General features: G+C 47.9%; 1 protein-coding gene across 2 annotated transcripts; it reads left to right on the top strand.

Annotated features, from left to right (window-relative positions):
* Positions 1 to 477: 477 nt before the first annotated feature.
* On the top strand, positions 478 to 18,914 carry LOC117588528 (glutamate receptor ionotropic, NMDA 2B). 2 transcript variants are annotated; one of them, XM_034279887.1, is made up of 10 exons: positions 478 to 1,272; positions 11,734 to 12,505; positions 13,056 to 13,206; positions 13,424 to 14,017; positions 14,128 to 14,417; positions 14,479 to 14,631; positions 14,688 to 14,839; positions 14,902 to 15,409; positions 15,489 to 15,590; positions 18,783 to 18,914. In XM_034279887.1, the coding sequence occupies exons 1-10, from the start codon at positions 744 to 746 to the stop codon at positions 18,823 to 18,825; spliced, it is 3,294 nt and encodes a 1,097-aa protein (XP_034135778.1). In that variant the 5' UTR covers positions 478 to 743; the 3' UTR covers positions 18,826 to 18,914. The 2 variants fall into 2 exon arrangements, with proteins under 2 accessions (XP_034135778.1, XP_034135777.1); XM_034279886.1 differs by having other exon boundaries at positions 15,489 to 15,593.
* The last annotated feature ends 4,124 nt before the right edge of the window (positions 18,915 to 23,038 follow it).

Raw genomic sequence — 23,038 nt, 5'->3', positions numbered from 1 at the left:
AGCTTAAACATAAAGCTATTCAAGTATCAGTTGCAAGTGGAGTTGCATCTGGGCAGCATCATTATACCCAGGTGGACCGGGCGGTGGGGGTATGCCAAAAGGCAGCACTGCGAATAATGTGAACAACTGCCACCTGTGTGTGTGTGTGTGGGGCAGCAACCACACTCAGGGCTTCAGTGTGCCAGCGGCCATAACAAATTAGTAGCGGAAGCGGAAGTGGAAATGGAAATGGAAATGGCGCACAACGTCAACGAAGAGTGTTGCCAATGTTGTTGTAGCTGCAGATGCTGCCTGGGTTTTTGTTTGTTTCTTTGTGTGTGTGTGTGAATGGCTCTTTGAATGTGTGTTTGTAGGTGTAACCGAGTGTACGTTCATATTAACAAACTTTGCGTCACTGTTTCTGTTTCAAATTAGCAGCAATGCGCAGCAGCAGCAGCAGCAGCAGCAGCAGCAATAACTCGAAACAGGGAGGAGCAGCAGCAGGAGCTACTACAAAACTGTTTTGTATCCCAATCGAAACCATCCATCCATCAGCGAATGCAAAAAGCCACACGCCGCCAATGCACAAGTAATCAACGTAATTGATAAGGCCACTCAAAAGGGAATACTCGTGCCGTATGCCAAATGAATTAGAGCGTACCCCTCAGTCCCCTCAGTCACCTTAGTCCCCAACCCCCACCCAACGACAGACCAACGACAGCGAGTGGCAGGAGGGATCGTCGTTGCCGTAGGTCCTACCTCAAATGGTTGAACGAATGGCGCCCGCGGTGGCGCATGCACGTCAGAGCCGTGTCAAGCTGAAATCCAAATGGAACAATCCATGCCACATGGATCATCAGATTACCAGCAAAAACACCAACCACACTGCCAGCAACAGCAACAGCAACAGCAACAGTCACAGCAAACTGAAGCACAATAGCAATAGACGAACCCCTCCATGGAGCAGCCCATCGTCGCTGCTTCAGCTTCAGCTTCAGCTGCTGCTCGTCGTGGCCTGCAGCTGCCTTATGCTGCCATCGGTGCAGGGCCTGCGCCTCGCCAACGGTGGCAACAGCCTCAGCAAGGGTGCGGCCGCCAACAAGGAGCAGCTCAACATCGGACTCATTGCACCGCACACGAACTTCGGTAAGCGGGAGTACCTGCGGAGCATCAACAATGCCGTCACGGGACTGACAAAGACGCGCGGCGCCAAGCTAACCTTCCTCAAGGACTACTCCTTTGAGCAGAAGAACATTCACTTCGACATGATGTCCCTGACGCCCAGTCCGACAGGTGAGTCAAATGGGTTTGCAGAGGATCCCTCTGCCATGGGTTTGCGTTTAATCCTCGGAATGTGTTTATTGGATGCGAACCCTCATGCTGGTCACAGCCAGCACCTGGGCGGACCTGTTCTTGTTTTATTTGCGTGCGGGATTTTTAATGGCCGTTAATTTTGAGCTACTTAAGCGCTTAATACCGCTCTTTGGCCCCCCCCCTGCGGCCTGCCACTGCCACTGCCACACGGCAACACAATGGAAAAGAAAAAACAAAGAAAATGAAGGGAAGGGACAAAAAAGTAAAGGAAAAGATGTGCAAAATGCGCGAAGGTTGCGAGGGAGCGACATAAATAAATGTCCAGGCCAGACTTCAATTAAAACTTGCCAGGGTTGCCGGGCTGCTGCTGCCCACAACAGAGTTGTCAGCCCAGAGAAAAAAAGTAAATCAAAATGAGAATGAAAATGCGTTTAATGCGAGAGGAATGACCGGATTATGGGTGGGGTGGGTGGATCGACGCCTAAGTAAATGTCCGGGCCAGAGTTGCCAAGTGCACCGAGAGGGTGGGGTGGGCAATATGAGAGCAAAGCGAAAATTCATTTAATTTTCTCCCATTTCCCCGTTCGATTTCGTGAAAAGTCCAATTATCAGGACCAGGCCAGGGCTGCCCAGTGCTGCTGCTGCTGCTGCTGCTGCTGCTGCTAAATCTGTACAGGAACAACAAAAAAACAAACAGGATTGCCCATGCAGAGAAGTGAACTGAATCCCACTCTCTCGCTCTCTTACTCCCTCTCTCTCTCTCTCTCTCTCCATTTGATTGCATCAACTTCGAATACCGAATTCCGTTTTCAAGTGCAAAATTGCATTTCAAAAGCCACGCCCACGGCGGCACTGCCAGGGGGGCACAACCCTGGCATCTCCATCCACATGCGCCCCTTCAAATTCGAGTGTGATTCCTGCATTGGGCAACAAATTGCATTCTCCACATGCAACTGCCACTCGGCGCTCTCCACGATCCATCCCGCCCATACGCAATGTGCCACAAAAATATGCAGAGTTATCAAGCTGTGTGGGGGAGCTGGAAACTTAACGTTTCCAAGAGGAGCGGCAGTGGTGCACTAGAAAATGCCTGGCAAGCGGCAGAGCGAAGACTGATTGCACCCGGGTCAGTCATGTGCAAGCTGCTCCTACATATATGCTCGAGTTTCAGAGTGCAGGAGGAGGAGGAGGAGGAGCAGCGCCAGCATATTGAAATTTTATGTTGCATTTCCACAATTTTGTTGGATAAATTGATAAAGCAAACAGCACACACAGAGACGGAGACAGAGGCAGAGGCAGAGACAGAGGCAGAGGCAGAGACAGAGAGCGGGAAGAGCAAACAAAAACCCAAACGAATTTTCAATGCTGTTTTAATGTTTATTATGGTACGGGGGGAGGGGGCCAGGACCTTCTGCCATTTGTGTGTGAGTGTAGCCTGTAGCTCTGTGTGGTTGTGTACGCAAATTACAACACATAACAAACAAAGTCTGTGTCTGCTGATTGCCCCATCTACGCTGCCACAGACAGTCAGTGGCAGTGGCACTCCTTTGCCACTCCCTAGGCCAGCCATCTGTGTGTGTGTGTGTGTGTGTGTGTGTGTGTTAGTCTATTGGGAATTTATAATGGATTTCTATAGCTCTCACACACAGAGAGAGGGGGGTAAAGGATAGACACTCGTAGCCATGTTCGCTCGATGGTTATTTCTCGCACAAAAACCGTCGAACAATAAGCGCGTCGAGTGGAGGATGTTTGCCTTGATTTGTGCCTCCTACGTGTCTATATGTGTGCGTGTGTGTCCCTGCCATATCTTGCTATCCACAAGTAAAAACTTACACTCTCCCACTGGCAGCCCCCTTCTTGACTGCAAAACTTTTGCCATACTTGAATGCTGCCGCTTGATTGCTTGCATCTGCTCGGACAACTCCTCCATGGCAACGAATCAAGCGAATCGAGGGCCGCCTCGTACATCCTGCCATTCGAAATAGAATCCGTACCGCACCGTACCCAACGATATACTGGCCAAAGTTTTGCTGCCCGCAAAATTCTATAATAATCGTATGGAAATTGAATTCGATTCAACGCTCCATTCCATTCCGTTGCTGAAGCTGTCATTCCACTTGTTCGAGGCAGCCCTCATCTCTCTCTCTCTCTCTCTCTCTCTAGAAGGAAGAGCAGGAGACACATTCGGGGACTTGGCCCTGCAAGTTGATGATTTTGTGTCAAAGTAATTTCATATGAAATTGTATTACTTTAACCTCCAGACACAACAAACGCTTACCCAGGATGAGCAGATAGATGGAACGAGGCAGTGTGTGTTTGTGTGTGTGTGTGTGTCAGCCCTTTCTCAGTGCTCGGCCATAAACTTTGATGGCCTGATTATCGAGTTTGGCTCATTTGCGGCGATGGAAAACGGCCAACAACAGCCACAACAACGATGAGGCTGAGAAGAGTGTAGCAGGGTGGCAGTACAGGACCCCAGATAAAGGACAATTGCTTTACAGAGCCAAGTGGTCCCAGGAGCGAACGCGTTGAAGATGAGTCCATCGGGATTTGGCGCTGTCCTAGTCCTGCCGAGAGGCTGGCAAGCTGCGAAGTTGACAAGCTAAAAGTCTGAGAAGCTGTGGAAAAGTTCCTAAAAAGTTTATTGACGATTCTGGGCCCACAAAATGCATGCAAAAAGGTGTACAAAAATGCATTGGCAATTGAGTGGCCAACAAAAGCCAAACCAAAGCAACACCCGACCAGCGTTCGATAACAAAACACACACACAAAATGGGCTTGGGAGCTCTGATAGGTGAAAGTTAATTAAATGCTGCGTCATTTGCTTGATTTGTTATGGTTTAAATACAGTGAAAGTGGAGGAGTCCTTCACGCGGAATCGTGCAAATATATCCCCTGCTATCCGGAATTGAATCCCATCTGTAAACCGCAACTCGTAATCCCCGTCATCTGTAATCTTTAATCTGTAGTCTGTAGTCTGTAGTCCCCTAAAAGCTGTTCGTTCGCCAATTTGGTTGTGGCTGAGGCTAACGCCAGTTAGTTCCCCCGGGGCACTTGCTTTAAGCTTCATTAAGCCCCGCACCGCTTGTCCCCACCTAATCTGTCCATCAGCCTAATTTGCAATAATTGTAGAACAATCGGTTGAGCAACAGCAACAGCAGGAGCAGCGAGCAACGAGCAACGAGCAACGAGCCAGAGCCAAATCACTGATGGGATAATTGGAGCATTTTGTGCACTGAAATGTTTTTGGCTGCAAGCTTCTCTCGTCCATTGTCTCTGGCAGCATCGTGTTTCAGCTGTTCTTTCATTTCGTTCTCCGTAGCTGCTCAGCCATGTCCTCGCTTTGTTTGTCCAAAGAATTGAATGCACTTCTGGGCCAATGGCACGCCTTCTAATTGCCATGCACAAGTGTATTCCGATTCGATTGAATATACTTTAATTGGTGCTGCTTATTGTTGTGAATATTTTGTCTTTGATACGCGGAAAGTGCAAGGTCTTCAAGTGGAGACGGGCTTTTTGTGCAGTAGAGCCAACGAGGCGTATGAGTGATATCAATGGCAGCAGTTTTCGGCATTCCACTTAATGGCATTTTGTGCTCTCAATGAATGGCATGATTGAATGATCCAACTAAACCCTGGCGAAACCCGAGCAGTGCAAACCCCCCGGTTTCACTTTGCCAAATGACATTTTAAGTTGGCGGAAGCCCGGAATCTGCCCCAGAATCTGCCCCAGAATCTGCCCGGTTGCAGCCCGGAATCTAACGAAACGGAACACAACATGCTCGAGTATCATACATCACTCTATTGTCCGGCAAAACTGGAGGGTGCCGCGCAGTAAGTCATTTTTCTTGTCATCCTCGATGAGGGTGTGGGGCCATCTCTTTCGCCATTGAATGTGCTCCGGCAGGAAGAGCAGACCAGAGAGGGGAAAATGTGCTGCTGCCTGCTGGCCTGCTGGCCTGCCCGCCCCCACCCAATGCTCGTTATTATTAGCCATCGAATCCGCGATTACCTTCCGGCAGGACTGCATCTGGCCATCAATGCTGTTAACCTTGTTTACACCTTGTCTACACGCTGCTGTCTGCCTCCTCTCTCTCTCTCTCTCTCTCTCTCCACTGACCTCAGTTCATTGTGTCCAGCCATTAACAAGCTGCTGAGGCATGTTCCTGTCGCTAAGTGAAGGTGATTTCCACACCTGCCTGGAGGCAAGTGCCGCTGGGTGCCGGATGGGATGTCCCTCGGCCCCTCCCTGCTGGACACTTCTAATGCCATTAAAATGCATCCCAGATACGAGTGAGTGCTGAGGCGAATGAATATGGAATGCTGAATCGATGGTCCTCGATGAGTGTTCATCTCGTTACAGGTGGGTGCCTGGGAGGGAGGATCGCTGGTGGGAGCCCAAGGGATTGGGGCTGGCCTGGCCTTATTTTTTGGCAAACGTGCAAATATTTCGGACACAGCTGCGATGGCCGTATATTGATTCTAGCATCCAGCCGCTGCTCCTCTCCCCTACCCTCCCGACATGCGTGTGCGGTGAGTGCCAAGGGCAATCCATTCACATTGTATCCTGTTCCACATCGCAGCCCCCAAGCAAGCCACCAAACAAATGGTTAGCTTTGGGTGGCTGCTGCACTGGAGCGGGGAATGAAAACGAATGGCCTACGGCCAAGACGGGACCAAGCGAAGTCAAGCAGGACAATGGGTGGGGTTCCCAGTCCAACTAATTGGCGCCCCAAAAAGATGAAGGAGCCCCAGTCACTGGCAGGTCAACACTGACCCTCGGGCCGAGTCTGCTGCTGCTGCTCCTTTTCCTTCTCCTTCCAAGACTCCTCTAAACTTGGACTGCTTTTGGTTTACACACACAAAGGCAAAGTGGCAGAGAGGCTGGCCTCGGGCGGAGCACTGCGGTTGATCCGCCGGACAGACGCTGGAGCCCAGGACTGTGCGCCCCTCTCCCTGGGGGTGTGTGTGTGGGTTCGGTTTCGGTTTCGGGTTACGTGCCATGAACTGCGCTTAAGTCTGTTGACATCGCATACATGGGGCAGTACGGGACAGAACAGGACAGAACAGCTCTTGCGGTGACAGCCAGCAGCAGCTGGTGTGACGTTGAATCTCGGCTCTCTGGTCTGGTGACTCTCATCTCAAGGAGCTGCACAGCATTGGACACACTGAACTGCTCGATTATTAACACTCAAATGCTAATGATGGAACCAAAACTGAATTGAACTGAGACCACGACTGGCACCAAGTGGTTGCGGTCTGCAGCTCCATCTGTAGCTGTAGCTGTAGCTGTAGCTGTACTCGTTGCAGCTCCAACTCCCAGCTCAAGGCTCTCAGGTTGTCTTCGGCTCGAGTCGCACGCTGTAACCCGAGGAAGTAGGGCGAGGCTGAGATTGAAGCCGGAACTACTTTTACGCACCATTGTTGTACCAAAAAGTTGCCCAGCCACGCCCCAGCAGCTTGTCGGCAGCTGTACGGAGTAAACTCCTGACAGGAGACGCCGTGACGTGACGTGCGCGCGAGAGAGCTGCCAGGATCTAGGAGCGGCTGCTTCACAGCTTAAATGAATCAGTTTTAATTCGATGCTAACAACAACAGCGGAATTTTGACAACGCCAGCGAGGACAGCAAGACGGGGAAGGATAGAGGATAGATAGACGACGCAAAGCCATAAGGATAGAAAGGCATCAGCCAGCAGGCAGGCATCTTCCTTTTCGCGAGCATCTCCTAGCTGAAGCGTTCGGGCAGAAGCATCTCTCTAAGTCTAAGCTGTGACTCAGCATAGTTCCCCGCCCTATCCCTAAGTGCATGCCACACACACACACACACACACACATGCCTGCCCCCCACCCCATCTGCTGTCTGCCTGTTAAATATTTCACGTGTAAAACTCATCTGACAAGCGCCATGAAAAGCGAAAAATCATCTGGCAACACTTTGATATTCGATAAGATGCTTTTCGGGTGTGGTGGATTGCAGGATGGGACCTTTCTCGCTGTCGCCATTTCCTTATCGCTGTCTCCTGCCTTTCCTCTCCTCATTTACAGCCCCCAGACCCCAGCCCCACCCTACCGCTGTCCATCTAGCGACTCCTTCTACTGTCATTTGCAGCTCCTCCACCCCGCCTCTCACTCTCTATCATTCCCTCTCTCTCAGTCTGTTTTGCTCTTGTCATTGTCGTCATGCGGATTTTTGGTGCTCCATCTCGTCTGTGTGTATGGCTTGTGTGACGTCAGTTATAAAATATGCGCCAAGTTCCCTCTGTCCGCCAGCCAGCCAGCCACAAGTTTAGTTTTAGTTTTGTTTCTGTTGCTTTTTCTTCTCTTCTATACATGGTATTTTCTTTTTATTGGCATGCCACGCCCATGTCAGCTCTGTTTGTGCTTGCGTGTGTGTGTGTGTCCCTAAGCTACCCCCACGCAAGGGACACACACACACACACACACACACACACACAGACACACACCAAAGCTCAGCTCAGCTCAGAGGCAGGAATTTATAATGCCAGAAAGTAGGGAATTTCGTTACAGGCAACATTTCGCAGCAGACAACAATCTCGAAATAGTAGTGAATATTTTTGATGGAATTTCGCACAGAGTTGAAGATTTTCGAATAGAGGAATATTACCAAAAATAGAAGGACCTCTTCCTCCAGCAACAAATCATTTTCAAGCCAACCGCGCACAGCTCTGTTAAGCGGCTGGAGTTAAACTAACAGCGGTAAACTCTGTTCAATGCAAACAAATCATTTTTAAGCCAACAGCGCACAGCTCTGTTAAGCGGCTGGAGTTAAACTAACAGCGGTAAACTCTGTTAAATGCAAGCAAATCATTTTCATGCCAACAGCGCACAGCTCTGTTCAGCGGCTGGAGTTAAACTAACTGCGGTAAACTCTGTTAAATGCAAACAAATCGTTTTTAAGCCAACAGCGCACAGCTCTGTTAAGCGGCTGATGTTAAACTAACAGTGGTAAACTCTGTTAAATGCAAACAAATCATTTTCAAGCCAACAGCGCACAGCTCTGTTAAGCGGCTGGAGTTAAACTAACAGCGGTAAACTCTGTTAAATGCAAACAAATCATTATCATGCCAACAGCGCACAGCTCTGTTCAGCGGCTGATGTTAAACTAACAGTGGTAAACTCTGTTAAATGTTGACCTGCTTAACATTTAGGATCCATGTTTTTCGCATACATTTTTAATGAACTTCACGCGGTACAAAAGTTACAAAAAAAAAGTAATATACAGCACAGCAATTTTGTTTTCCTTATTTTTCGTATTTAAATCAAATTTATTTGCAAAGTTCCTAGGAACAGGAAGTGTGCCAACTCTTTCATGTCTACCCTGGCTGCTCCCCTCTAGCCCTGTTTAGCCAGCCGGAATTATCATTGCAAAATGTTTAATTGTGTGCACGAGATGTGAAAGTCTCTCGGTTTGGCGGGCCAACTTTTGGCATCGATGGTGATGCGGGTACAGCACACAGCACACAGCACACAGCCCCCAGCCTCGAAACCACATTCTCACTCCCAGTTAGAGACACGCACCGCGCCCTTTTCCCATTGATCCGGTCCGGCGTCCCGCATTACCGAATCGAATCGTATCGAATCCGAGCGTATTTTTTGCTTTATCGAATCCAACACTGAGAGCAATAGGGCAGGGCAGGGCAGGGCAGGGCAGAGATAGAGAGCAATCCGTATCCTAATTGTGCTTTATGCCACTTTGGGGCCAAAACTATGGGCAACTCACGTTCCATGCGTTCGCGCGAATGTGACAAGATATGGCCATGCTGTGGAGGAGGGAGGAGTGAGCAGTGAGTTCTCCTCAGAGAAGAAGTCGTGTGTGCATTAGATACACTTTCGAGGGCACAAAAGAGAGCCCCTGAAAGATTTATGAAGGGGAAAAGCAGCACCAAAGGCAGTCAGGCAGTAAGCCAAGAGCGGGGTAGAGGTGTCTCCATGCCTGTCGGCGCTATTTCCACTTGTCTGCGTCGAACGTAATGTAAAAAGTTTCACCAAGAAGGCACACAGTGGCAGAGTGCAAAAGGGGCAAAGGGGCAGGGCCACACACACGCACACACACACACACACACACACACACACACACACACACACACACACAACACCCCGCTGCATCTGTTCCATGTGCTTAATCCATCGCTGGATTCTCTTTTGCACTCCATCACTTGCATTGTTGGAGCAACTCGTAATAACTTGCGATAAAAATGAAGGCAATTGAATGATGCTTAAATGAAATTAATGGATGTTATAATAAGTTGACAGACTTGCCAGTGCACACACAGCCACACAGCCACACACCCACTCTGCCACTCTGCCACACTGCCAACGCCTCTGATGCTGTCAGGGACGACGTCAAGCGAGGACGAATGCGAAGAGACTCAAAGCTAAAGCCAAGTCACAGCTGACAGCTGTCAGCTGACTCCTGCTCTTGGCTGGGCGCTGCCACAACAATAATAACCCCGTGCCCCACGGTACTGCCTGCTGCCTGGTTCCTGGTGCCTGCTGCCCCACTGTCCTGATGCGGCTGGTGGTTGGGGCCATGCTCCTTGCGGCAGTCAAATTGAGGCAGCGCTGTGTCAAAATTCAATTTGCACATTACAAAAAGGAAGCCTGCTGCTCTCCCCGCTGCCACCGTGGCAACATCTCCTTTGTGGCAGCGCAATTTTCAACTTCTTGGGACAACCACTTCCGGAGTGAAGGAGTCCTTGGGGTAACATTGGGTGGCAGCCAATGGAGGCAATGGAGGCAATGGTGTTGTGTGCCTGTTCAAAGTGGGAACGTTTCTCCGACTTGTGCTCCTGCTGCCCTTTACGCTGCGTTACGTTACGTTACATTACGTTATGTTCGCAGACCGATTCCTTCTGCCCCAATAAGTATGCTACACAACAATCAAAACACAAACAGACAGACGGACAGCCACAGCCAGAGACGATGGAAGCTCTCTGCTTGGGTAATGAAATTTACAGGGTGTTTAATGCACAAAATTAAAATCTTAATGGACAAACGTGGGAGGGGGGGGCGCACTCAAAATTGCTCGCTTCAAAGTGTGGAAATTAAATTTTCGACTTTCGCTGGCATCCGGCCCAAGACATAATTCTGTTAAGTGAATTTATATTGTCGATTAAATGCGAACAAAGGTCCACAGTAGGTCCCCCCGCCCTCGCAGTTGCCACCCAACAAATCAGCCAGCCATCCATCTATCCATCATTCCCGACGGCGGTTAGATATGCTAGGGACATGGGAATGAGCCTATCCATCCATCCATCTATTCATTCCATCCCATCAGTGTATATTTCCATCTATCCATCTCTCTGTGTTGGCACCAGTAACCATCGGACACAGATATATCCATCTGTCCCGTGCCCGTGCCCGTGCCCGTGCCCGTACTTCAGTGTTCGGTCCAGTGTGGAAATGGTAATTGAATGCATGGATGGTGGCCACTGCAGGGTCCATTGCTGGCAGGGTAGCGGGCTAGAAAATTAGCAGATGCCTCACTCTCTCTCTCTCTCTCTCTCCGCCATCCAGCAGAGGAATCTGGAAGGCAGAGAGCAGAAGTAAAGTGATGAAAAAGTTAATTAAACTTTTTGATGAGATTTCACATTCTGCCAAAGCATTGACAGACGACTGACAGTCTCCCCTTAGCCCACACCATGCCAGGAGAGCGGCGGAGAGGTAGCACAACTTTAGATGATGTCATCGAAGGGGGGTTGACGTTCTCAAGAACTTGCCCCAATGTCTTGTCTTCGAGTGTCTCGGAGCCAAAACTTCTAAACGGGGCCACAAACTTCGCTCCGAAATTGTCTCTGGTCATGGCTGAACAATGTAATCGATCCCCTCCTGTCCACCGCCTTTAGCCCTGCTGGCTGCTTCTTTTCAATTGAGATTGCATGTGAATTAATTACCACGCGACATTGCGGAGCTGCTGTGGTGTGTGGTGTGTGGCATCTCCCTCGAGGAAACTCTCAAAAATGCTTAGCGAAACGAGGCCGAAGCACCACTGACGAGAGAGAGAGACAGAGAGAGAGGGAGAGGCCTGTACATGCCGCATGCCACATGCCGCAACACAACACCTTTAAGTAGGTCAATTAGCGAGACGTCGCTCTGTGGCTGCGGCCTTTCAGGTTTTGCGCACGCTGAAAGGAACCCACCAACCCATATCAGTCAACAGCGACTCTTGGGTAACCCAATAAAATGGTCTGACTCCTCGTGCCACCTAGCAGGTGGCTAATCTGCAATTAATTGCCACACATCTGTACACAAGACACGCACGAACTCCGCTTGAGATTGGAATCGAAACGAGGGGCGCTGCGGCCAAACTCCACTCCGAAGTGTGATAGAATGCCCAGAGGTCTGGCTCTCGTTTTGTGGGGTCTCGGCATGCAAATGGCTAAAACACCTCTAATTCTCTCTCTCTCTCTCTATTCACAGCTATCCTGAGCACTCTGTGCAAGGAGTTTCTGCGCGTGAATGTCTCTGCCATTCTGTATATGATGAACAACGAACAGTTTGGCCATAGCACCGCCTCGGCGCAGTACTTTCTGCAGTTGGCCGGTTACCTGGGCATACCAGTGATCTCATGGAACGCGGATAATTCCGGGCTGGAGCGTCGGGCCTCACAGTCGACGCTGCAGCTGCAGCTGGCGCCGAGCATCGAGCATCAGAGTGCGGCCATGCTCAGCATCCTGGAGCGCTACAAGTGGCATCAGTTCTCGGTGGTCACCTCACAGATAGCCGGCCACGATGACTTCGTGCAGGCGGTGCGGGAGCGCGTCGCCGAGATGCAGGAGCACTTTAAGTTCACGATCCTCAACTCGATTGTGGTCACACGGACCAGCGATCTCATGGAGCTGGTGAACAGCGAGGCGCGCGTTATGCTCCTCTATGCCACACAAACGGAGGCCATTACCATTTTGCGCGCCGCCGAGGAAATGAAACTCACCGGCGAGAACTACGTGTGGGTTGTCAGCCAGTCCGTGATCGAGAAGAAGGATGCCCACTCCCAGTTCCCCGTTGGCATGCTCGGCGTCCACTTTGACACCTCCAGCGGCGCACTCATGAACGAGATCTCCAACGCCATCAAGATCTACAGCTATGGCGTGGAGGCATATCTCACAGATCCGGCCAATCGGGATCGCCGCCTAACCACCCAGTCGCTGTCCTGTGAGGACGAGGGACGCGGCCGCTGGGACAATGGTGAAATGTAAGTTCCATTCTTGTTTCATTTCAAATTCCATTCAAAGCCGTTAAAGTCTTAAAATTACATTTATTTAATTGTTTAGTTAATAGTTAATTTAGTTCATATTTCCTTAAAATTTATTTTTTAAACTGGAAACCAGGAACTTGCGAATTTTCAAGTGAATCAATCCCATTTTATTTGCCCAAAACAACACTTTACATTTTACCAAACATATGTATTCTACATATATGTAGATATAATTACAAAATGTCAAATTCTTAGACTCCTCGCAAGGATCCTTCTTCGTGCCATCCTAACTCTTGGCGCAATTCTAATCATAATTAAGCTTATTTATTGTGAATAATTTAAAAATGTTAGAACTGTCTCTAAGCATCATTTCATTCGGTTATTTATCTCTTTGATTCTTACTTATTCTTTATAAATTCTTCCCTAATCATTATGAATGTTCTCCAAGTTGAACAGCTCCACCAGCAATGCCCATCTGTGTGTCTGGTTGCGTTACTTATTGGGTTCCGTATTTCATGAGATTTAATGCAATCGTTATCTTTCGTAGCTTCTTCAAGTACTTGCGTAACGTCTCCATTGAGGGGGATCTGAATAAGCCAAATATTGAGTTCACGGCGGATGGGGACTTGAAGTCCGCCGAGCTGAAGATCATGAATCTGCGGCCCAGTGCCAACAATAAGAATCTCGTCTGGGAAGAGGTAAGTGGTGCTGTGACGCATGCTTTTTGCTTATCACTTTTCACTTACACCCCGCTCTTTTGACTCCCCACTCCCCACTCCCCACTCTCCTTGATCTCCACTCCACAACCGTTTTCCCGGAACGCCAACTGATAACCCGCTTACCACCCGATCCATATTTTGCACCGCTTTGCACACCACTCTCGACTCTACTCTGGACTCTACGACTCGGGCACAGATTGGAGTGTGGAAATCGTGGGAGACACAGAAGTTGGATATACGCGATATCGCGTGGCCGGGTAACTCGCACGCACCGCCGCAGGGTGTGCCCGAGAAGTTCCATTTAAAGATAACATTCCTCGAAGAGGCACCCTATATCAATCTGTCGCCCGCGGATCCAGTGAGTGGCAAGTGCCTGATGGACCGCGGTGTGCTGTGCCGTGTGGCGGCTGACCACGAGATGGCCGCCGATATCGATGTGGGCCAGGCACACCGCAACGAGTCCTTTTACCAATGCTGCAGCGGCTTCTGCATCGATCTGCTTGAGAAGTTTGCCGAAGAGCTCGGCTTCACCTACGAGCTGGTGCGGGTCGAAGATGGTAAATGGGGTACACTTGAGAATGGTAAATGGAACGGTCTGATTGCCGATCTGGTTAACCGCAAGACGGACATGGTGCTCACCTCCCTCATGATCAACACGGAGCGCGAGGCTGTCGTTGATTTCAGTGAGCCATTCATGGAGACGGGCATTGCCATTGTGGTGGCCAAACGCACAGGCATTATCTCGCCCACAGCCTTCCTGGAGCCCTTCGACACAGCCTCCTGGATGCTGGTAAGTTCAGATCTCTCCCTCTCTCTCTCTCTGCCACAGTCCGGTAAGTCTTGTTTCTTATTCTTTCCTCCCCCTATCGCCGCTATCGACTCTCGCTTGCGCCTGTTCAGGTGGGTATCGTGGCCATCCAGGCAGCCACCTTCATGATCTTCCTCTTCGAATGGCTCTCGCCCAGCGGCTATGACATGAAGCTGTATCTGCAAAACACAAACGTCACACCCTATCGCTTCTCCCTGTTCCGCACCTATTGGCTCGTGTGGGCCGTACTCTTTCAAGCGGCTGTCCATGTGGACTCACCGCGCGGTTTCACCTCACGCTTCATGACCAACGTCTGGGCGCTCTTTGCCGTCGTCTTTCTTGCCATATACACTGCCAACCTTGCAGCCTTCATGATAACCAGGTGAGACACATTGATGCAACGATCGCGTGGACCGATTTGACATTGCTTTTTGGCGCTCTAGGGAAGAGTTTCACGAGTTCAGCGGCCTCAATGACAGCCGCCTGGTGCACCCGACGTCGCACAAGCCTTCGTTCAAGTTCGGCACGATCCCCTACAGTCACACGGACTCAACCATACACAAGTACTTTGGCAATATGCACCTCTACATGAAGAAGTGAGTGTGCGCCAGAGTCCAGAGTTCAGCCTCTGATTTGCATTTTTGTCTCTTAGCTACAACAAAACGAGCGTGGCCGATGGTGTGGCTGCTGTGCTCAATGGCAATCTGGACTCGTTCATCTATGACGGCACAGTGCTGGACTATCTGGTGGCACAGGATGAGGACTGCCGCCTAATGACAGTCGGCAGTTGGTATGCCATGACGGGTAGGCAACGCAAGGGCATGGCCTCTCCAGAATGTTTCCTTATAATTCTTTTATTTGTGCAGGATATGGCCTGGCCTTTAGTCGCAATTCGAAGTACGTGCAAATGTTCAACAAGCGACTGCTGGAGTTCCGTGCCAATGGGGATCTGGAGCGACTGAGGCGCTACTGGATGACGGGCACGTGTCGACCTGGCAAACAGGAGCACAAATCCTCGGATCCGCTGGCCCTCGAGCAGTTCTTGTCCGCCTTTCTGCTGCTGATGGCTGGCATACTGCTGGCCGCCCTGCTGCTCCTGCTCGAGCATGTCTACTTCAAGTACATACGTACGCGGCTGGCCAAGAAGGATGGTGGCCACTGCTGTGCCCTCATCTCGCTCTCGATGGGCAAGTCGCTCACCTTTCGGGGCGCCGTCTTTGAGGCCACCGAAATCCTCAAGAAGCATCGCTGCAACGATCCCATTTGCGACACGCACCTGTGGAAGGTCAAGCACGAGCTGGACATGTCACGGCTGCGTGTCCGACAGCTGGAGAAGGTCATGGATAAGCACGGCATCAAGGCGCCGCAACTGAGGTGGGTCTCTGCTGGGCTACAGTCAGCAGCGATCAGCAGTCCTTAAATCTTTCTGTCTCTGTCCCGCTGTCTTTTGTAGGCTGGCCTCCTCTTCGGATCTGCTGAACCATCATCATCTCAAGGAGCGACCGCCATTGCTGGGCAATCTCAGTCTGGCTGCCAGCGCTCAAGATCTATACAGGTGGTAAGTTTTCTATGTGCATGAATCCCCTTAATACACACGCCTCAATCCCCAATCCACAATCCCCATCCTGCACGCATCAGCACAGTCCACCAACCACCTCCTTCCTGCTCGCTGTCGTAATTAAATTAAGCAATTGCTTAAGATAACATTCCTGTCCCGTACAGTCCGGGTCTGGCTACTGGCTACTGGCTACTGGCCACGCTAATGATGTCGGGCAGCTGCTGCACAGACACCCCAAGCAGCCGACAAAACCTCAGTTCGCTTTAGCTTTAGCTTTCGCTTTGGGCTGCTGCTTCTAATATAAATATATGGAAATGACTTTATTAAATTACTTTATCTCGGTTCCTGATTCGATGTCGACCAACAGGCGTGCACACACACACACACACAGACAGAGAGCCGGGAAGGTGCGGCGAAGTGGCGTCCCTGCCTGGTTTTAGTCTTTAGTTGGGGAGCACAATTTCCCGACAGTTCCTGTTGTCATTCATTTCACACACTCTCTCACTCTCCATTTCTAAATATAAATGTGTGTTTGTGTGGGTCCTTCCATTTGCATATCATTTACAATGGGGTTGAGTGTGCGGCTGTGGCTGTGGCTGCGGCTGCGGCTGCGGCTGAGGTTTTCGTAGTAGGTGCGGCATAATCGGATGTGGAAACGTTTTACGACCCTTCCATAGTGCTCCAGCCCACCCTGAAAGCACGTTGCCACCATCAATTAACAGATCAGTGAAGGTCCGGTGCCTGTGCTTGTGCCTGTGCCTGTGCCTGTGCCTGCATTTGCATCAACATTTCCATCTACATCAGAATCAGCAGCCCATCAGTGGCAAGTGGCCAAGGGGGAAGGCCAGTGGCCAGTGCCAGTGTCTGTATACATTTTGTGGCACTCAGTCAGTCAGGCATTGAGTCAATCATTTACTCGTCCATTCATGGCCCAGTCCCAGTCCCAGTGCCAGTGCCAGTGCCAGCCACAAAGCACATAAGAGTACTCCCCGTGACATACCCGACATTCGCAGTGTGAATATTACTTTTGCCCCCTCCAAGTACCCTCTCCCCTTGTATACACCGGCTCAGTCGGTTCATCCTGAGCAGTTCCTTGGAATGGAATTAGAGTGTCTATGGGTCGCAGCCCAAGGCAGCCACAGGGGCAGCAGGGGCATCAGGGGCATTGGCCATCAGCAGCTTTATCCTCGACCACACATTGTTGATTATTTAGTTACTGGCACTATCTATGGCATTTGCCTGGCAACAACAGACAACACACAAGGCAATTAGCCATTTTGGATGCTGGCCACATCCATTAAACAAGGTGAATCTTCGCATGAAAATAAACTTAATTATAAACAGCAAGCACCAAGGGCTAAAGGTCTCAAAATGACTCAAATCCCGCTTGCCGGAAATGCAGCGCCATGCACTGCGATGTTGGGTACAGAGTTTTATGGATTGAATGAATGAGATGAAAGCCACAGCCTTGCTGTCACAGTACACATTTCAAAAGTCCGAAGGACTGCCAAGCAGCTGCCAAGATCATACAGCCACGCCCTGTCCCATCCGGTACAGACAGAGAGAGAGACTTCATTCTGGTTCCCCCCTTCTGGTTTGTGTCAGTTGGCTCTGCTCTGGATTGCATTGTCATGTGGTACACGCATGTTTAGCATCCGCATGGCTCGACATTTTCATTAATTACAGGCATGTAAACAGTCCTGGAGCTTTGCTAACCAACTGTCCAAGTCCGAGTCTTTATGCGTACGTGTTTGTCTCTGTCTGGTTAAGATGCGAATGGCAGAGGCAGAGTGCGAGTGCGAGTGCGAGTGGGTGGCACATGCACTGCGGTTGCGGCAGGAGCTGGCCTCGCACCCTCCTCATGCCTCCTGCTCCCCCTTGCCTTTGTGTGTGTGTGTGCGTTATGGCGTGCCAAAGATTTATCCACCGCTGCGAATGGAATGGAAAGTTATTTATGTCGGCTTTTGTTGTTGTCCAAACAAAGCATCGATGCCGGAGCGTGTGCCATTGTTATCCCATTCCAGATGTGACCAATTCGCACAGGAGAACTCTCTCAGGCCCCATTCTTTGCCTCTGCCTCTGGCTCTGGCTGTTGTTGTTGTGTGTACCTCATGCCGGCGCATCATTACAAGAAATGGAATCTGTTTTTCAGCTGAGGTTACCCGAGTTGACTGTTGCCTCTTGACTTTTGGCTTTTGGCTTTTATGTTGCAGCTCCTCCACGGGTTGGGCTACCCAAACAGCCAGCCCACTTTCCAGCGAATTGTGCAAATTAAGTTGGCGCGAAAAAGCGAGAGAAAATTCGCCCCAAATTTTAAAACAAAATACGAGGAACGAGCACGGTTGCGGGCCACAAGTTTTCCATTCAATTCATCTCATTTCATCTTGTCTCCGGTCCGTGGTCGTTCGTTTCATCGCTCGTTGGTGAAAAACATGGAAAACACTTGAAAAAGTTCAACCCCAAAAAGTTATGTTATTGGGGGCAGGGAGGGAGTCATCCCAAGTGGATGATTATCAGGCAACATGTGTTTCCCTTTTCTGTTTCCTTTTCCTTTTCTTTTTTGGATCTGATCGTGTCACCCGCCCATCCCAGGCGCCGCCACCCATTTTGATGATTCGCTTTTCGCATTTACTTTCTGGCACTAATTTATTTACATGCGAACCCTTGAGTGCTCCACCGCCCAGTTGGACCCTGATTGATTGATGATGCTTAGGGCACATCCTGGGCATCCACTGTGCTGCACACCCACCCCCCACTGTACATATGTGTGTGCAGCCAACCAACCCCATCGTAATTCCCTTTTCCCGCCTGACAGAGAGGGAGAGAGGGAGAGAGGGAGAGAGCGAGAGACTGCCTTGACACACATTTCTCGTCCATTGTTTGTCGAACTGTGGGGACAGGATAACAACGGCCATAACAATGAGCGTCTGATTACCATTTGTCACATTTCTTTTAATTCTGTTGTTGCATTGCATTGGTTGGCAGACTAATAAGCATGTCCTGCCTGTGCCGGAACGCATGTCCTGCACCGCCCAGCAACCCGCCACGAGACCTGTTTAGAGCACCATTTTAGCTACTTTTCTACATATTTAGCTTGCATGCTTTGTATTACCGCATCCATTGTCCATTATCGAACGAGCCCCTCCTATTCCCGAAATTCCCGACTAACTTTGTTTACGGATCCCCAAGGTCGTACAAGACGGAAATCGCCGAGATGGAGACGGTGCTCTGAAGCGTTCCAGCCAGAGTGGATGCAGGCAGACAGATCGCAGCTGGAACTGAAACTAAAACTGGAACTGGAACTGGACACTGGAAACTGGGCACTGGAAGCGGCACACTGGCTGCAGCAGCCAGCTAGATCTGTGTGTTCCAGCGTGCGTTTTCCAATGCACTTCAATAAGCACGCACACACACACACACACACAAACACACACACACACACGCACACTGAGCCACAACTTTTTTTACAGTTACTAGAGAACAGTCCCACAGCGCCCCTCGGGCATTGGAGGGTGCGGCACATGTGTACGCCTAATCAAAATCAATGTTTCAAATAATATGTAAACTGAAAGCTTTCTAAAAGTTAAAGAATAACGGAGGAATCACCAAAGAGCGAGAGAAAGAGAAAGAGAACGTGCAGAAGTGCAGCAAAGATAAAGAAGAACCCAAAGCGCCTCACACAAACCGAAAATCGCACACAAGTCGAAAATAAGGAAAAAAACGGACATAAAAAGCCAAACCAAAGTTTCACACAGATTGTAAAAAGTAAATCCAATAGCTAACTAAACATTAAACTAGCAGTTAATGCAGAAGCACTTCATAATGAATAAGTTTTAATAACAAGAGCTACGATCCAGCAAAGAGAACAAGAATCGAAGAGAGCGCTGGCCAGAGCAGAGAGCAGAGAAGAAGAGCGGGCGAAGTGAAGAGAGCAGACAGAGAGAGAGAGAGCGAAGAGCGAAGAGCAATGAGCATGTTTCATGTAATTCGTTTGATTGTTTGTGATTGTTGTTTTTAGTTGTGGGTTTTATTCATATTTTGTTGTTGGTTTTTTGTGTAGCTAATATTTATACTAAACTAGGCGAACGGCAAATTATATCTAAATAACTTATATATTGTATGTACATATACATACTGAAGAGAGGGGCGGTCCAGCCGCAGGTACAGGCCCAGCATAATATTATGTGTATACACCTCAACATATTTATATGTATATTTACCTTGCTATGATTACGACTATATAAATGTTATTGCATATACACGCACATATACACGTGGAGCAAATCCAACCAATATACCATACAAACATATAATTAAATACGTATATGCAGATATATTTTTACTGATTTTGCTTAGATGCCGCCACAAAGAGAAGGAGATTGAACAACAAAGACAACAACCACATTAAAAAACACCCAAAAGGGCACACACTCGAAAATAAAATAAAATGTAAAAAAAAACTTCGACTCTCATTAGGAGATAATCACACACACAACACGGACTAGGCGCTTAACCACCACCCCCCTCTAAGTTGCTTTACCCTTCCGCTTTGCTATAACTTTCATTTCGCTTGCCGCCCCCACCCACTGTCTGTTCACATCTTTCTCCAGCCCCACCCCACCCCACCCCACGCTTAAAGCTAAACTAAATGAGAAATTCTGCTTTATAATTCGACTCTTGTGTGTTTGTGTGTGTGGAGTGTGGTCGAAAGTTAATGCCAGCAGCCAGGTGTGATTATGTCTGCGTACATTGCACAGGGTGAGGCATCGCATGTCGCGTGTCGAGTGCTTTCTGGGAAGTACACCCAAAAGAATATTCAACTGAGAGTAAGGCAGTCCCACACACACACGCACACACCCAAGCACACAGACACACACAGGAGCGCTTAAATAAGAAAGAGCTAAAGAAAATTTATAAATTGTTCTTGTGGATGGACTAAACTTGCTTAAATCCAAAACTAAACTAAACTCGAAAATCGAATTAAATGTGTACAAAAAGTTAAACGATTAAATGGATTAACTAATCAAGTCGATAAATAAACACACACACACACACACTCACTCAATCGCAGAACACTAAACGAGAGCTAAATAATGACAGCTTCCACAGAGAGGAGCAGATAACTGTTTTGCGTTGGCATTCGTTTATATGTATGTATGTTTGTATGTATGTGTCTTCTAAGTGTTTAGCGAGGAATATATTCCTAACCAAAAACAAAACAAAAAAAAAACAAAAAATAAAAACAAAACAAGTGAGAAATCACAAAAAAGGGTATATGTACGGTCGTCTACTTAACGAGCAAAATTAAATGATACAGTTATAAGTCGGTGTGAATAAACCTCCCCCCACCCAACCCCCTGCCACACACACACACACACACACACACACACACACACTACATACACCTGCCCCATTAATTGCCATCTGATGGAAAACTTTAAATACAAATAAAGCGTGTACATACACATGTACACATTTACATACATATATGTACATATTTATGTACATATGTATGTACGCGTGTGCTTCTTTGATACTCTTTGTTTTGTGCCATCTCTGTGCAGTAATAAACCGTTATGGCAGATTGCATCAACCAGAATGTTGAGCAGTGCCAACTAACGGTACTTTGGGCTATTATTCTGTTTAAAATACCTTCCTTTATGGTTTCCATTTCCCCCCACCCACTTTCCGTTCAAAGCGATAAGAGAGGAGCGAACGAAACAGCAATAAAAGAACACAAGAGAAGAGACTCGGACACACGAACTGGACGAAACGGGACAACAGTAAACAGCAAAAAAAGCAAATGCAAACAATGTTAACAGCCAAAAAGCAAAGAGAGCGAGAGAGATAGAGAAAGAGAGGGAAACTTATTGAGTTTTATTTGCAAAAGAGTGATTTTTTGTAGTGAAAATATTTTATACACACGTTACGGATGGATTGATTGTATGGATCAGATCGGATCGGATCGGATCGGAGGAGGGGAGAACATAGTGAAATGTTAATTATTACGTATATGTATATATTTTTTAAGACAAATTGTTCAGATTTATTATACGAGTATGTACTAACAAAAAGCAAAGCAAAGCAAAAACAAAACAAGAAACAAACAAACAAACAAAAAACACCCATAAAAAACAATGTGGCCAAACAACAACAATTCAGTGTTTGAAAAGCCAACAAACAAACAAACAAACAAACAAACAAACAAACAAACGGAAAAAGAGGTCGCAGGTGGTTAAAGAGAAAGGAGAAAGGCAAAAACGGAAGGAAGGCGAAAAGAAACCTTTACGGACAAATTAAAACAAGTAAAACAAGTTAACATTACATTGTATAAGTAGTTAGTAATTTAAAACCAAACCCAAAATGAAAATAAGCTAAAAGTCACAACAAAGGATACTAAAAGCAACAAAAAACAAAACAAAACAAAACAAAACAAAACAGTTTATGTATACAAACGATTTTTTTTATTATTATTAATGTTGTTAAGTTACGATAAAGATAACGAATAATGATACGGGCCAGAGCCACAACACACCCATTCATGCTCACCCACACACACATACACCCAAAAAATCGAGTGCATTTTGTTAGATGTTTAACATAAAAGGAAAAATGGAAATCGAAATCAATTTTTAAACGCCCGATATCTCTTCAAGCATAACGCATAACGAAGATAACGAAGAACGAGATATAAATCTAAATCTTAATGAGAAAATAATGGAAATACGCGAGGAGATCGCATTTCAAGTTACTAACAAACAAACACACACACAAACACACAAACACACAATTTTTTAACCAAGCCAGAAGTGAACGGAAAGGTATTCACGTACATAAACTAGGCAAATTTTCATTGCAAGCCAGCTGAATGTGTGGAATATGCAAACATTGTTGTGGTAGGTACAGAAGGCGAGGAAACATACACGTAAATTAAAATATAAACAAACCAACTTGCAATAAATGTGTATACAAAAAAAAATGCTTTTCTATGCTTTTCATTTGAATTAACCGCCAATGTGGTTGGCCATTACTGTCATAGCAATTAGCTTCAGCCAGGCAGCAAGGTATCGATTCAGTAGGCAGCCATGGCCTGACCGCAGATAAAAGTCGAGGGGTTAATGGATGTTTTCGTTTCGTTTTTTTCTCGGTATGTTTCTGGGCTCGGACTTAAAACGTAGAAATGAGTCGGCATTTCACAGCCAGATAAAGTACTTGCCCCCAAAACGAAAAAAAACCCAAAAAATTTTGTTAACAGCCCAGTCGTGTCTGGCACTATGAAGCTACTACTCAAATAAGTTAAACATATTAAAAATGCAACTAATTTCAATACAATCTCATTAATCCATAATAATTGAACTCTTTTTTTCCGTCTGATGCCCTCAAGCTCCTTGAGAAGCACGTTGGACATATATCTCTTCACTTCAGCGGAATTTTTGCCTCCATTT

The sequence above is a fragment of the Drosophila guanche genome, unplaced genomic scaffold, assembly GCF_900245975.1.
Source record: "Drosophila guanche unplaced genomic scaffold, DGUA_6, whole genome shotgun sequence".
NCBI lineage: Eukaryota > Metazoa > Arthropoda > Insecta > Diptera > Drosophilidae > Drosophila > Drosophila guanche.
Note: the sequence above shows the minus strand (reverse complement) of the source record. Positions and strands in the feature narration are given on the sequence as shown.

Excerpts from the sequence above, each read along its gene's own strand:
- LOC117588528 (XM_034279886.1), top strand. The coding sequence starts at position 744 with ATGGTTGAACGAATGGCGCCCGCGGTGGCGCATGCACGTCAGAGCCGT. Across the intron at positions 13,207-13,423 it reads AGAATCTCGTCTGGGAAGAG|ATTGGAGTGTGGAAATCGTG; the intron begins GTAAGTGGTGCT and ends ACTCGGGCACAG. Across the intron at positions 15,594-18,782 it reads GCTCAAGATCTATACAGGTG|GTCGTACAAGACGGAAATCG; the intron begins GTAAGTTTTCTA and ends CGGATCCCCAAG.